The sequence below is a fragment of the Puma concolor genome, chromosome C1 (assembly GCF_028749965.1).
Source record: "Puma concolor isolate L17-30 chromosome C1, mPumCon1.1.hap2, whole genome shotgun sequence".
NCBI lineage: Eukaryota > Metazoa > Chordata > Mammalia > Carnivora > Felidae > Puma > Puma concolor.
Window position 1 is genome coordinate 55,413,702 of NC_141674.1, and position 14,030 is coordinate 55,427,731.

General features: G+C 37.5%; 1 protein-coding gene across 2 annotated transcripts in view; it reads left to right on the forward strand.

Annotated features, from left to right (window-relative positions):
* Positions 1-14,030, forward strand: part of DYNLT5 (dynein light chain Tctex-type family member 5) — a 31,880-nt gene that overhangs the window by 16,737 nt on the left and 1,113 nt on the right. Inside the window, exons 3-5 of one of the 2 annotated variants that reach the window (XM_025912482.2) lie at positions 4,385-4,476; positions 11,919-12,043; positions 12,913-13,112. In XM_025912482.2, coding sequence (XP_025768267.2) covers positions 4,385-4,476; positions 11,919-12,043; positions 12,913-13,112 — 417 coding nt within the window. Of the gene's footprint in view, positions 1-4,384; positions 4,477-11,918; positions 12,044-12,912; positions 14,011-14,030 lie in introns of those variants that run through there. The other variant, XM_086717226.1, reaches the window with a different exon arrangement.

Sequence of the window (14,030 nt, forward strand, 5' to 3'; positions counted from 1 at the left end):
AATGTCTGGAAATGAATTCTTAATAATAATTACATAGTATTGATTTTGATGAGACTTAATTGAAATTACTTCAGTCTCTTCAATACATGCTTTGTATTTATTCTGTGTAATTCAAGGAGTGAGTAGCAAGTACCTTTGTAAGATGTTTTCAGGAAAACTGAATTTCATGAAACAGTAAATATATTCCAACTTCTTAGGTAATTTTCTTTTTGCCTCTTTTCTGCATAATCAGAACACAGACTGTTGGCTTGGCATGGATGTTTCCAATGTCAATCAAGTACAATACAGGAGGGTTCCTTTTGTTTTTGTGGACCAATTTCATGCAGCTATTTCTGCATCCAGGTTAATGCCACATCTGTCCTCAGCAGTAGTATATATGATTCCAAGTATTACTGAAACTTTACAAATTGTTACTCTTCTCCTAGAATAACATTAGTTGATTTGTTCCATGTTTTCACCAGTAGTTTCTGCCAGACTTTCAGTTTTCCTGCATTTACTTTTAATCTACCTTCCTTCCTATAACTTGACAACTCTATTGGATACATTTTGCCAATTGAGTCCTTTTCCTCCATAAATGGCAACAAACGGATGAAACACATAGACAGCAAAAGCGTCTTTCACATTCACAAAATAAAATCAACTATAGTCTTCCCTTTGCAATGAGATCATGTATCTATCTAGAAGGATTATTATTACAAAGTAGGGAAAGTCTGGTCGTGGACAACAGAAACACATCTGATTGTAATATTGTGACATATACCCAATAAATGTCTTGTGCTGTGTATACAGCACTGGCAATTAAAATTATGAAAAATTTTTTAGCACCTCACATTTTTGTCTTTAAAAATTTCAAAGGGCTTGAGTAAAGCTGTTTATCAATAGAAAATATGTACTACATATTTTCCAAGTCAGTATTCTGAACTGATACTGGTCATTTGCCATTCTCAAATATAGAATCTCTTTTATTTCCAAAAACTTATTAAACCCACATTCTGGTTTAGTGTTAGTTACCCCTATTGAAAGAATTTTATATATTTTATCTCTTCCTTCTGTCTTTTTTTCAAGGAATAAATGTTTTTTTTTTTTTTTCTGTTCAGCTCATTCTTTTCTTTTCTCTCTTCCTTTTTCCAACTCATCTCATTTTAATGTAGGAACAAGCAGATCTCAGTTTCAAAAAATACCATATACAGAGGCTTTTTTTAAGTAACAAGTAAAATTTTTCTGTAATTTTCCATGAAGTTACAATTTTACTGGATACATGGTCAACCTTCCAAGGTACAAAAAGCAACCAACAAACCAAATATTTTCCTTCTGCATGAGAAAGAATGCCAGGTTACAATAAAATATTTGAAACCTCACTCCCCAAAGTCCTATCTCCTCCCCAAAACTGACTCCAAGTTTGGTCCTCCAGTACTTGCAACATCCTACTTTTAAGGAGCAAACTCTATATCAGTTAGAATTTATATCAGTATAGGGGCTCCTGGGTGGCTCAGTTGATTAAGCATCAGACTTTGGCTCTGGCCATGATCTCACGGTTCATGGGTTCGAGCTGTGTGTTGGGCTCTGTGCTGACAGCTCAGAGCCTGGAGCCTGCTTCAGATTCTGTGTCTCCCTCTCTCTCTGCCTCTCCCCCACTTATGCTCTCTCTCTCTCTCTCTCTCAAAAATGAATAAACATTAAAAAATTTTTTAGCAATTTGTATCAGTATATCTAATGCTTCTTAGAATAATAATTTTTCAAAAAAATAGTGGTTTAAAGAAAACAAATATGTTTGTAGAAACAGCCTAGATGGCCAGGAGAACAAATGGGTAAATAAAATGCAGCATGTTCATATATTAAGTACTGTCATGATATTTAAAATATTGATGTATATTACTATTTGTCAGCATAGAAAGTTATCCATGATACATTTTGAGCAGAAAAAAAAAAAAAAAAGCCAACCATCTATCATATGCTCCCATATGCAAAGTCATGTCAGAAGATATTTTTGTAATGTTAACAGTTGTTAGAGAACCACTGGGGTTAGTAATTTTTTGTGTAATTTTACTTTAATCTTTATACTTTTTTATGTTTTGAACTTTTTACCATTTACATGATTACTGTGGAGATGAAGAAGGCACGAAATGAAATCACCTTTGGTAAGATTTAAAAAGCCAGTCTCCAAAACCTTCTGCTTGCACACCTATCTTCAGCCAGTGGGTTTTTTAAACTGCCCTTACGACACTTTCCAATTTCATACTGATAAATAGTATTGCACTGATTGTCAATTTTTCCATAACTAGGAACAAAGCAATAGTGAAGACTCTTTGTAAAAATCCTTATTTGCTTTTTTTTGTCTGAGACTTCTAACACGTGAATTTAAATTTTGAACCAACACTACCTCTCTTTCTATGAGTTTTTAATATGGTGTTAGTAGAAAAGAAATTGGGTTTTTATTAACACTTGCTGTATATTTATGCAAGTTTCAAATACAGTCATTAATTATTTCAAGTAGTCCCTCCCCCTATTTTCATTCTGTCTGATATGGTCATATGTGAGACTCGTCACTGGGACTCAAATAGGATATTTGAAACCTAAGTCTGCCTTTTTTGTATCTATGGCATTAAGCCCTTTGCCTTGTTCCCTTTATCTCTGAAATGGGTAGAATAAGAGCTCTTTGACTAACTTAAAGGCAGTTGTGAAGGTAAAACAAGATAATTGATGGAAAATGATTTGCAAAGTGAAAACTAGCACATATAATAATGGGACAGGCTGCTTTATCTTAGAATCAGGGGGCTTTTGCAACATGGGGTTTTCTGAGCAGAAGCAATCAGCTTCTGTGGGTACTGCCCACAACACCTGCAGACAATGTGGCCAAGCAGGTTGGTTGCTACTTCAAAGGGCAGCAGAAAACTGAGGAAAGCAGGTGTTACAAGAATGAGAACTAAATCGCTAATCCAGAAATCTATCATGAAAACACAGCCATAATTACTTGCATTGTTTTCTCGGGATGGGTGAGTAAACCTTAATTTATTGCATAAATTGTATTAAAGGATTTTTAAATAGATTATCTGTGATTTTCTTAAAATATCATTTGTACTCTGACTCAAAAATAAATAACAAAAACATTTAAAAATTTTTTTTAAAAAAGGGGCGCCTGGGTGGCTCAGTCGGTTGAGTGTCCGACTTCAGCTCAGGTCATGATCTCACAGTCCATGCTCACGGCTCAGGGCCTGGAGCCTACTTTGGATTCTGTGTCTCCCTCTCTCTCTGCCCCTCCCCTGCTCATGCTCTGTCTCTCTCTGTCTCAAACATAAATAATAAAAACATTAAAAACATTTTTTAAATACCATTTGCAAAGAGTTTACTAATTCCAAACAGCTGAGAACTAAGTATTTTAGTCTTCTTGCAGAGAAAAAAAAAAAACCCAAAAGATTAAAAACAAATATCTGTCATTTAATTAAGGCAAAAACATAGTCTGCTTAGAAAACGGGTCACTCTGAAAACACACATAACCGCACGCGCGCGCGCACACACACACACACACACACACACTATTGTAGTATCTCCTTTGAAGAGACATCTGTTTTAACTTCCATTTTCACAGGTGGAGAGAATTGGGGGTAAATCTGAGACTGCCATCAGTGACAACTGGATTTTCTCTGAACTAAGCTAAATTAAGTGGTGCTGGAGGGACATTAGGGACTCCTCTTTGCTTGGGTCTCCAGTTCAGCACCTGGATAAGCTTATATTGCCTTGGTAACCAAGCCAAAACCCTTTCTTAATGTTGAAAAGGGTGGTTGATGCTTATGATTTACAATAGTTTGGGTGAATTGTGGTTTCTCTCACCACGTGGGTGAGTTTCTTGTTTTTCTTTTTTCTACTAAAGGGATTTTGTGTGGTACGTATTACTAAACTTTTATAAAGTATATTATCCCATGTATATATATAGTTGTTTCCCAACATTTTAAGCTTCCTCCTGTATTCCTCAGTCCCTTTTGTTAATTTTGGCCACTTTGAGGAGAGAGTCTCTGCATTGGGGTAGACATTCCATTGAAATGGCTTTTGAAACAGGTACTCCATTACCACACAGACAGACCAGTCCATGAATACTTTGTGAGTAGTCAGATGCCTTGGGCTTCAATGGACTGCACTGGGCTTCAACCGCTATATTGAGACCTGCTCCAAGTAACTTCTCTATGTGTTAATGTTTCCATCTCTGAAATGTTTTTGACTTTAAATGTGTCACCGGGATATTTGCCTGTGACTTGCTTGAAATGTTCTTAGGGAAGCTTTACCTTGGTAACGTTTTTGCTGAAAGCAACAATGTGTTTTGTTGTTGTTGTTGTTATTATTATTATTATTATTATTAACTATTGAAATTTGTTTTCTTCCTTGCTTTTAGCTCCATGAGTACTGTGTCTTATATGGATGAACCTAGCCAGCGGGATGATGCTTCTCGCCTTACAGTTCAGATGGAAAACACCTATCAACTAGGTGTGTTATTTTACACTCATTCCTATTTTAAACTTATAATCTCATTATTTACTTAAAATAATATCTGATAACATGGCATCATCTTCATTATTAGCACAATATAAGGGGTCTTAATTAAGTGATTTGATGTGTTGTAATTTCTTCCTCTGCAAAATGGGACCAACACCCATTGCTTAATTTTCTTTATCAGTGTTTCCTAAATACCAAGCAATTCACTGGGCAGCGCTGTTGTGTCTTGTGTATTACTGAATTAAGAAGTTCATTTCTGGGCGTTTCTGGGTTATCCTGTGGAGTTATTTTATATATACTTGAGTTAAGTGAAAGAGATATGCATTCAAGTTTTACCCAGCAACCCAACCAATGTTGTTGATAAGTGGAGAAAAAAGCCTTCAAAGCAGAAGCAAATGATTCCTGGTCCCCCATTGACAGAGGTGTTTATCCCTTTCCACTGAGGTTTTGGGTCTTTGAAAACAAAGATCTTTGCACCTGCCCCCATACTCCCAGACGCAGTCCACAGTGAATACATTTTCCCATTCATGTTTTGTCATAGACCAGCTTGTTTTCTCTAAATGTGTACCTGCCCACTATTATCTGCCCACTTTATATAATTACTGCTATATAGAGATTCCATAGAGACTTACCAATGACCAAAAGAAGGACTCTCTGGGCCACAGTGGTTCTATCTGCAGCCAGTTAACTTCAGGAAAATTACAGACCGTCAGTGCATTTCATTAGGCCCTGTAGCCAGTTTTCTAGGGTAATCCCCAAGACTACGTGGATTACAAGGCTCCATAATTAGTCAGTCTACTGGTATTTTCACAGTGCCTGGGGTAGACAACTAATATTCCTGCCATCCCTTCTGGTAACCTTACCCAGTTTCCTTTGGGGAAGCCTCACCACTGCCATCATTACACTTTGTGTCCGTAACATTCTGCTGAAGCTGACACTAGCTTTAGAGATACAGTAGTGACTGATTCTGAGATAGCATATGACCCTTTGATTGGTCAAGCCAATCTAAGCCTTTGGGATTCAGCTCAGAAAGTGTTGTTTGGGCTGTTGAAGAAGCAGATTAGATTCTGAAACCTGAAAGAGGTAGGGGTATGGCAGCTTTTGCCATCTTGTCCCCAACATATGACTCCTGAGAGCGTGAGAGAATCAAATCCCAATGTCATTACTAGAGTCCTAAATCCAGCTATCTGCTTTTAGACTTTTCATTAAATGAACTATGTTTGGGTCAGGCTTTCCTCTACTTATAACTAAGAGATCTTAACTGTTCAATGCCTAGCACTTTGGGTTCTGCATGTTGAAAGGGTTTTGAATCAGATTTTGACAAGATAAAGGAGTTAAAATATGAAGCCCTTTGTTTCTTCTTCATAAGGATATGTTTTCATAACTTATATCCTCAAATAAACAGAGTAAATAATTTTACGTATTTTAGATGTACTGAGTGTTGAACCAAGTTAGAAAAGTAATATTAGAAACACCTTAGTATATTTAAAAAAAGAAAAAGAAAAGAAATATCTTAGTATAAAGTATTTCCCATATTTTCTTACAAAAAGTCATGTGAATTATTCCTTTGTGATTAAAGTCTTTTATGTTTGACAGTCTATTTCTTAAGCATTCAACTAACCATCTTGTTCATATTCAAACAAAAATGTATTTCCACTTCTACTTGTTTCTGGGTTTATTTTGCATCTGAAAGGTACTCTTTGGACCTCTGGTAAAGATTTCCTCATATCTACAATGCAATACTTCCCAAAAGAGTGGGGGGGGGGGGGGACTGTCAATCACCAGCATTGTTGTGTCTAATTTTTCTCATTCCATCCAACAATATTTGTATCATCTATTTTATTTTTTTATAAGTTTTTAAAAATATTTATTTATATTTGAGAGAGAAAGAGAGAGCACACACACGTGAGTGGAGAGAGGCAGAGAGACAGAAACAGAATCCAAAGCAGACTCCAAGCTCTGAGCTGTCAGCACAGAGCCCAATGTAGGGCTTGAACTCACAAACTGTGAGATCATGACCTGAGGTAAAGTCAGAGGCTTAACCGACTGAGCCACCCAGGCGCCCCTCATCTAAACATATTTTAAATGTTTAGTGTGTTTATCTTCCCTTGAGGGAGTAATTATAGCCAGAATGAGATGAAACATAAGTATAATTAATGAAAGCAAAAAGGGAATGGAAAAATCAAAATATATTTCTTGTAATAAAACACCATTTACATTTTCTCATTAATTAATTGATAAAACATGAGTATAGAAAAAAAAATACAAGATGTGGATCCACTGTGTCTGAATTTGAATACTAATCTTGCCAATTCCTAAATGATGTTTGAGCAAGGAATTCACCATCCTCAAAATCTTAGTTTCTTTACCTGTAAAAAAGGATAATAGTCCACACCTTATGGGGATGTTGTGAGAATTAAGTGGAGGAACGCATTTAAATTGCTTCTTTATTCATTGCCTTCTTGTTTCTCAAAGCAACTGAGCCTAGGGCTTTACTTAAATCACTAAGAAGAAAGGCCTTCTGTGACCTGTAATCTAATTGCATATTAATTATGGAATGAGTTCTTCACAGGACTTTTTTCTGGAGCAATGGTTAAAGAAGTATCTGATTCTTTAAAAACACTGACTGTAGGGGTGCCTGGGTGGCTCAGTCAGTTGAACATCCAACTTCGGCTCAGGTCACAATCTCACAGCTCATGGATTCGAGCCCCGCATTTGGGCTCTGTGTTGACAGCTCAGAGCCTGGACCTTGCTTTGGATTCTGTGTCTCCCTCTCTCTCTGCCCCTCCCCAGCTCTCTCTCTCTCTCAAAAATAAATAAACATTAAAAAAGAAATTAAAAACACTGACTGTAAGCAGGTCAGACAAGACCTATGGGTGGCTATCTTTGCTGCCACACTGAGACAGCCTGCCTGAGAAGGTAGTCAACATAATGAAAAGTAGAACCTGAAGATGGAGAGAGAGGGAGACATCACTGGAGCCGAGCATCCATGGGATAATCAGGCCCTGTCATCAGATGCTCTCATGGACAGAAACTGTCAAGCTCTCCACCCTGACTTCACTCCACCCCTTAGGGTCCTTCCTAACTGTGGAGGTCTTACTGCCTCCCTACTTGCACCCTCGCTGATCTTGGTGCCTTCTCAGCAAGAACAATCCCCATCTCCTCCCTCAAAATGAGGTAGCAACCATAACAACCACACTAACAATAATAAATACATAGTGGGGAGGGGGGGTTGTGCATGGCAGGCACTTTTCTAAGCATTTTAAATATTTTACTTCATTTAATCATAACAAAAAACAGTATGTGGTGATTCTTATTATTATCTCAACTTGGAGAAGCTGACACACATATTAAATAACCAAATTTGTATCTATTCTATCTTAATTCTATTTTTGTGACAAGTCTTTTTCTTTTTCTTTTTCTTTCTTTCTTTCTTTCTTTCTTTCCTTCCTTCCTTCCTTCCTTCCTTCCTTCCTTCCTTCCTTCCTTCTTTCCTTCCTTCCTTCCTTCCTTCCTTCCTTCCTTCCTTCCTTCCTTCCTTTCCTTTCTTCCTTTTCTTTTTCCTTTTCCTTTTCCTTTCCTTTCTTTTTTTTTCATCCCAACCCTTCTTCAGGTCTTTGCTTTTTTATTTTTAAAAACATTAAAACATTTGCTTTTTCCTCCTAAAAAAATAATCACTCAAAAAAAAAGAAAGAAAAATAAAGTAAAGTAAAGAAAAAGAATAAAAGCTTTGCCATTCCCATTAGTTGACTCTGAAAGTAGATTCAGGAGCTTATTTGGGAAGTCAAAAATTAAACATCCACTCTTTCTCTCTCTTTGCATCTCAGCATCCCAGCCTAAGCAAGGCAAAAGATGATTCTGGCTGCACAGGAAGGAAGAGGTCACAGAACAAGTGAGAAAAAAAGTACATGATGATATCTGCAAATATTTTCAAAATAGAATCTGGTTAATGAGATTTTAAAACAAGGAAAACACAGCCAAGTGCAGAAGGGACATTGGTACAGTTGGACAGTAAGAGCCGGAAACAGAGACTCAAGTGCCACCAGGATTCTGTCTCCCCAGAACTAACTAGGTGTGGGCCTCCTCCTCTCACTATGGCCTGGCTTCCTCTCCATGATGAGAATCATGGCCTTCCACAGTACCTAAGGATCACATGTCATAACTTTTATCACCAGAAAGAGGCTGACTTTTTACCCCCTATTTCAAGTTTAAAATCAAAATTCTGAGAAAGGATTCTAATTGGCCTGGCTTAGGACAAGTGCCACTCCTGAGCCAATCAACCATAACTGAACTTCAGCTCAAAGGAGGTCATGGTAGATCCTAAAGAAACATCTTGATTAGAATTGGAAAGCTCTCATCTTCCCAGGAGGGGAGATGCTGTTCCCAAATGACAGGGAGGAGTACTAGACAGACAAATATCTGCATTGAGGGAATTTACTATTTGCTGAAGGGAAAAATGTGTACAAGTTACTGTAATATGCAGCCAAATTAAGTTCTGTGTGAATTATGTAGGTTAAGGTACATACAATATGTGTGCTTGGTAGGAGGGAGTGAAAAACAGAAAGGTATATCTCGAATGTACATAATCTATTTAATTTAGTCCAAGCCAGTAGTATCATTTTTTAAAATTTCTTAAATAGAAAGGGGAAATCACCCTCAAATTTAGACTCATTTCTCTATAGAATGCAAGTGGAAATCTAAAAGATCCACAGGAAGGGGGCACCTGGATGGCTCAGTTGTTAAGCCTCTGACTTCGGCTCAGGTCATGATCTTGCCGTTCGTGAGTTCAAGACCTGCATCGGGCTCTGTGCTGACAGCTCAGAGCCTGGAGCCTGCTTCAGATTCTGTGTCTCCCTCTCTCTCTGCCCCTCCCCTGCTCATGTTCTCTCTCTCTGTCTCTCTCTCTCTCTCTCTCTCAAAAGTAAATAAACATTAAAATTTTTTTTTAATTAAAAAAAATAAAATAAGAGATCCACAGGAAGACAACCCGGAGGCTTGTAGGTATTTAGGAACTTGCCCACTGGGGTTGGTGCCCTATCTCTGACCCCATGAAGTAGGAACACTCAGGACCAACCTGAAGTTACAAACCTATATGCCTCTGTGTTTACAACTGTTTGTCTCTGTCCTGTAGAAGATAGATTCCTGCTGACTAAATATTGGGGTTAATTATACTCATTGTATCAGATGTGTCTCCCTTTTACCTATCCAGATCCATTCTCCATGCTGATTTAATTGAACAATTCCTATATAATCATCAAAATAAAGATACAACTTATTGAGCCTCAGGAGGCTGACCTAACTCAACAATAGGCATGGGCTGTAACCTTCCAGTTAAGTTTGGCCAATGGGAAACTTCAGCAGGAAGTAGGAGGGAGAGAGGAGTGTGAGCTAGAATGTTTAATTCCCCATGGCCTACTGTGAGTTCATCTCAGGCTGTTTGTATCCACCAATGGAAGGGCATAGCTGCTCTCCAGGGAGCCCTCTCCATGTGCCTCTTCTGGGATCAAGAGTTCCCTTCTCAGATTCCTAAGACTGGGGTGGGTTGAGGATAATACCCTCAGTTTCACTAGCAAGGGATACTGCACTGTCCTTTGTTCTGACATCCTGCTCAGAATTTCCTAAGGAGTCTCTTCATTAAATACTCCTGGAATTGTCCTTATTTTAGTGTGCTATATATTTCTTTAGACCCTGATACCGTCATTAAAAATAAACACTTACAGGGCACCTCGGTGGCTCAGTCGGTTAAGCATCCAATGCTTGATTTCAGCTCAGGTCTTGATCTCAGGGTCATGAGTTCAGGCCCCAAGTGGGAGCCAAATAGATAAATAAATACACTTAAGACATATTGATGACTATTAAAATACAACTGAATTTAATTATTGACCTCATTCCTTTATCCATATCAGTACAGCAGATAATGATTGACCCACTCTACACCAGGCTCTGGGCACATGTACATGTTGTACAATGACAGAGGGATGATGAGGTTAATATTCCCAGGACATACAGGGAAGATTCCTGGGATACAGGATAAAGAAAGTCTGTCTGAGGCCTTTGCTGTGAATGTGGACTAAATGTCATTAAGAATATAAGCTCTCTAGGGGCGGCTGGGTGGCTCAGTCGGTTAAGCGTCTGACTCTTTATTTCGGCTCAGGTCACGATCTTGCAGTTTCTGAGTCTGAGCTCTGCGTCAGGCTCTGCTCTGACAGTGCAGAGCTTGCTTAGGATTCTCTCTCTCTCCTCTCTCTCCCTCTCTCTCCTCTCTCTCTCGCCTTCCTCCATTCCCTCTCTCTCTCAAAATGAATAAAAGAAACTTAAACAAAAGAATATAAGCTCTCGAGTCAGATAAAATAAGTACATCCCAGCTCTGCCACTGTGTGATTCTGGGCAAGTTACTCATTGTATTTAAACCTCTGCATTACCATCTGTGAAATGGAGATAACAGTAGGGGTGACCTCAATGATTTATTGGAAGATTATATAAGGTAATAAATATATACTTATCACAGTACATGACATGTAGAAAAAGTTCAATAAAAGTAGTTATTATCTGTACTATGATTATTACCTATACAATGTTTACTTGTAGTTAAATTCAGAAATCATACATTAAACATTTTGTATGCCTTTAGCATTGTATTAGACTCTGAGGGGGATAACCTATGATCTAGCTTACCGTTTCACTGGCGAGAAAGGCAGAAATGCTTGAGCTATTATCAGGTAGATTAGGATCGGTGGGGACCCAGAGCATTGGGAGTACAGAGAAGAAAGGGATGATTTTTTTTTACCTGAGGAGGGGAGGAAGGCTTTCTGGAGAAGAAAACCACTTGAGCTGGCCTTGAAGTATGAGTGGATATTTCTCAGATGAACAAGATGAGGAAGATGCTCTTCTTTTTAAGAATGTACACAAGCATCCCGTACAAGACAGATGAAGTCCATGAGGCTGGAGGCATCGACATAGAGAGCTGTGATGGAGAATGAAGGGGCTGTAGGTGCTAGACCTTAGACTTTGCTAAGGGAAATATCATGGCCAGATCTGGGTTTTAGAGTGACCCCTCCAGTTGTAGTGTGGTATACATAGATTGGAGGGGGAGATATAAGAGCTGGGGGGTGGGGGTCAGTTAGAAAGATGTTGAGACTTTAAAATAAGTCATTAATTGTGGGAGCTGGCACTGGCGAGGAGGACAGTTTCAATATCAAACCTCGGTGGTATTGAGGACACTCTTCAGGTAGTATGGTAAATGTGTGGCACACACTTTGGTAAGAGTGTGTTGTGTTCTGGTCCTCTGCCAGAGAACCTGACTGGAAACCTAATTAGGACCACTTTTTTCCTGAAATAGAGGCCACTCAGAAGATTAAAGGTCTCCGCATGATCCATGGGGCGGGGAACGATGTCATTTGAAATTACTCAAGAAATTTCATCTGTATTTTCAGGTCCTACCAAACATTTTCCTGTGGTCATTGTCAATCACATTTTGAAAGATGTGTTAACTAAGTATCTACAAGAAGAACAGTATGAGCCAGAGCTCTGTAGACAGATGACTAAAACAATTTCTGAGGTATATATGTGATTTGCCTGAAGTGTTAACTTTAATTAGAATATTGCTAAAAGGACAACGCCCTACTTTTTGATGAAGGCAATTAATTTGCAGTAGCAGTAAAAATGCTTATGTATATCTTATGAAAATATTTCTTAGGTTATATTCCGCATATGTGTGTGTATGTGTGTGTGTATGTGTGTGTAAAAAGCCTTTGCCTTAAAACAACCATTATGTGCATCATTTTTGCATGTATTTTGTTTAAAAAATGGATACAACTGCCCCATTTATTAAAATTTTTATTTTCAAAGATACAATATTTTAATGATCATTTTCTCTTCTTCAAGGTAATTGTTTTGAGTGCCGTCAAATACAGATGCTGCAACCTTTAAATACATTTCTGTTTTTATCAACTAAAGTGGTTGCCCTCCATTAGGTTTTCTTTAGTTTCTTCTTTAAAACAAACTCTTTAATAAACATCCATGAATAGTCATATTACAGGAGACTCCAGATGTATGATCCCTTAATTGGACATAAACACGGTGGTAGAACTCTAATGCCAATATTCTTTGAAAAGAAGCCATCTTAACATAGATTTTCAAAGAATGTAATAAATCCTTTAAATCCTGTTCTCTGAATTACAATTTTTCCACGAGACTTAGAAAATGTAGATATATTGCTGGTGCTATAATTTTGTCTCTAAATGTCCTATCTCATGAGAACAGTGCTTGAAGAAAATCATAGTTAAGTTTCCACAACAATTACTGAAAATATCTACAATACATCATGTGACTTTCTTAAATCCACCAGATTTTTGACAAAGATTAAGACTTCTAAGTTTCAATGTGGCTAAGGGAGGATCTTTTTTTTGTTGTTCTTTTAATTTCTAGGTTATTAAAGCCCAGGTCAAGGACCTGATGATTCCACGGTATAAGCTAATTGTGATTGTTCACATTGGACAAGTGAATAGTCAGAACATTTTTATTGGAAGCAGATGCCTCTGGGATCCTAAAAGTGATACCTTTTCATCTTATGTTTTCAGAAATTCTTCTCTCTTTGCGCTTGCAAGTGTCTATGCTGTTTACTTTGAGTGATTGAAAATAAGAAATGTAGTTCTTACTTTTTTAAATCACAAAATAAGCTGTATCTATGTACACAAAAGCTTCCCTGCTCAAAAGTTTGAGAAAACAACAGTAATATTTCAAACAACTGGCATTTTTGGACTTTTTCATGCTCTGCTAAGAACTGAGGGAGGGAAGTGTGGTGCAAGAAAAACTCTTGTTTATCCAAAAGAAGAACTAAGTTTTGGTTCCACTGGATCATTTTTCATAGACGTGGATTCTTTTTTAATATTACTTTGGTACTAATTACTTTAATTACTCTTTAAATAGTTAAAATTTCCTGCATTGTTTTTTAATGAAGACAAGTCTAAAAAATATGGCTGTATACCCTGACCAATAAACGACAGAAGAATATTCAACATGGTATACACAAATGATAAATGTTAATGTGTCTCAATGCTGCATGTAAAAGAATACTGGTTTTCATTTTGTACTTAATAAATTGAGCAGCATTCATTAACTGCAATTATTGTTACATGTACCTGACAGTTGAAACTGCTGAGGTAGAATTAATGATTTCATAACAATTACTGTTGTCCCACAGGGCTGCTCGCTAAAATTGGAAGCTCTTGTGGGTTGCCTGCACTTTACAAAATTGTGGGAGAGCTGAATGTTGGCTCTTCAATAATGGAAACTGTAAAGTGAACAAAGGCTTTTTAGGGCACTGAAGTAGACCTCGTCGTATTAAATATACATGATGTTTAATAGTAAATGTATCTGTAACACTTAAAATCATGTATTGGAAAGAGACACTGCTTTTAAATATACACTGCCTGATGTGCCTTTGAATTGATTTTCCTGGGCTAACAAACTTTTACACAAAATATATAGCTGGTAGCTTAACAAATAAAACATGTGTATTTACTATTTTGTTCCTATGAATTTAA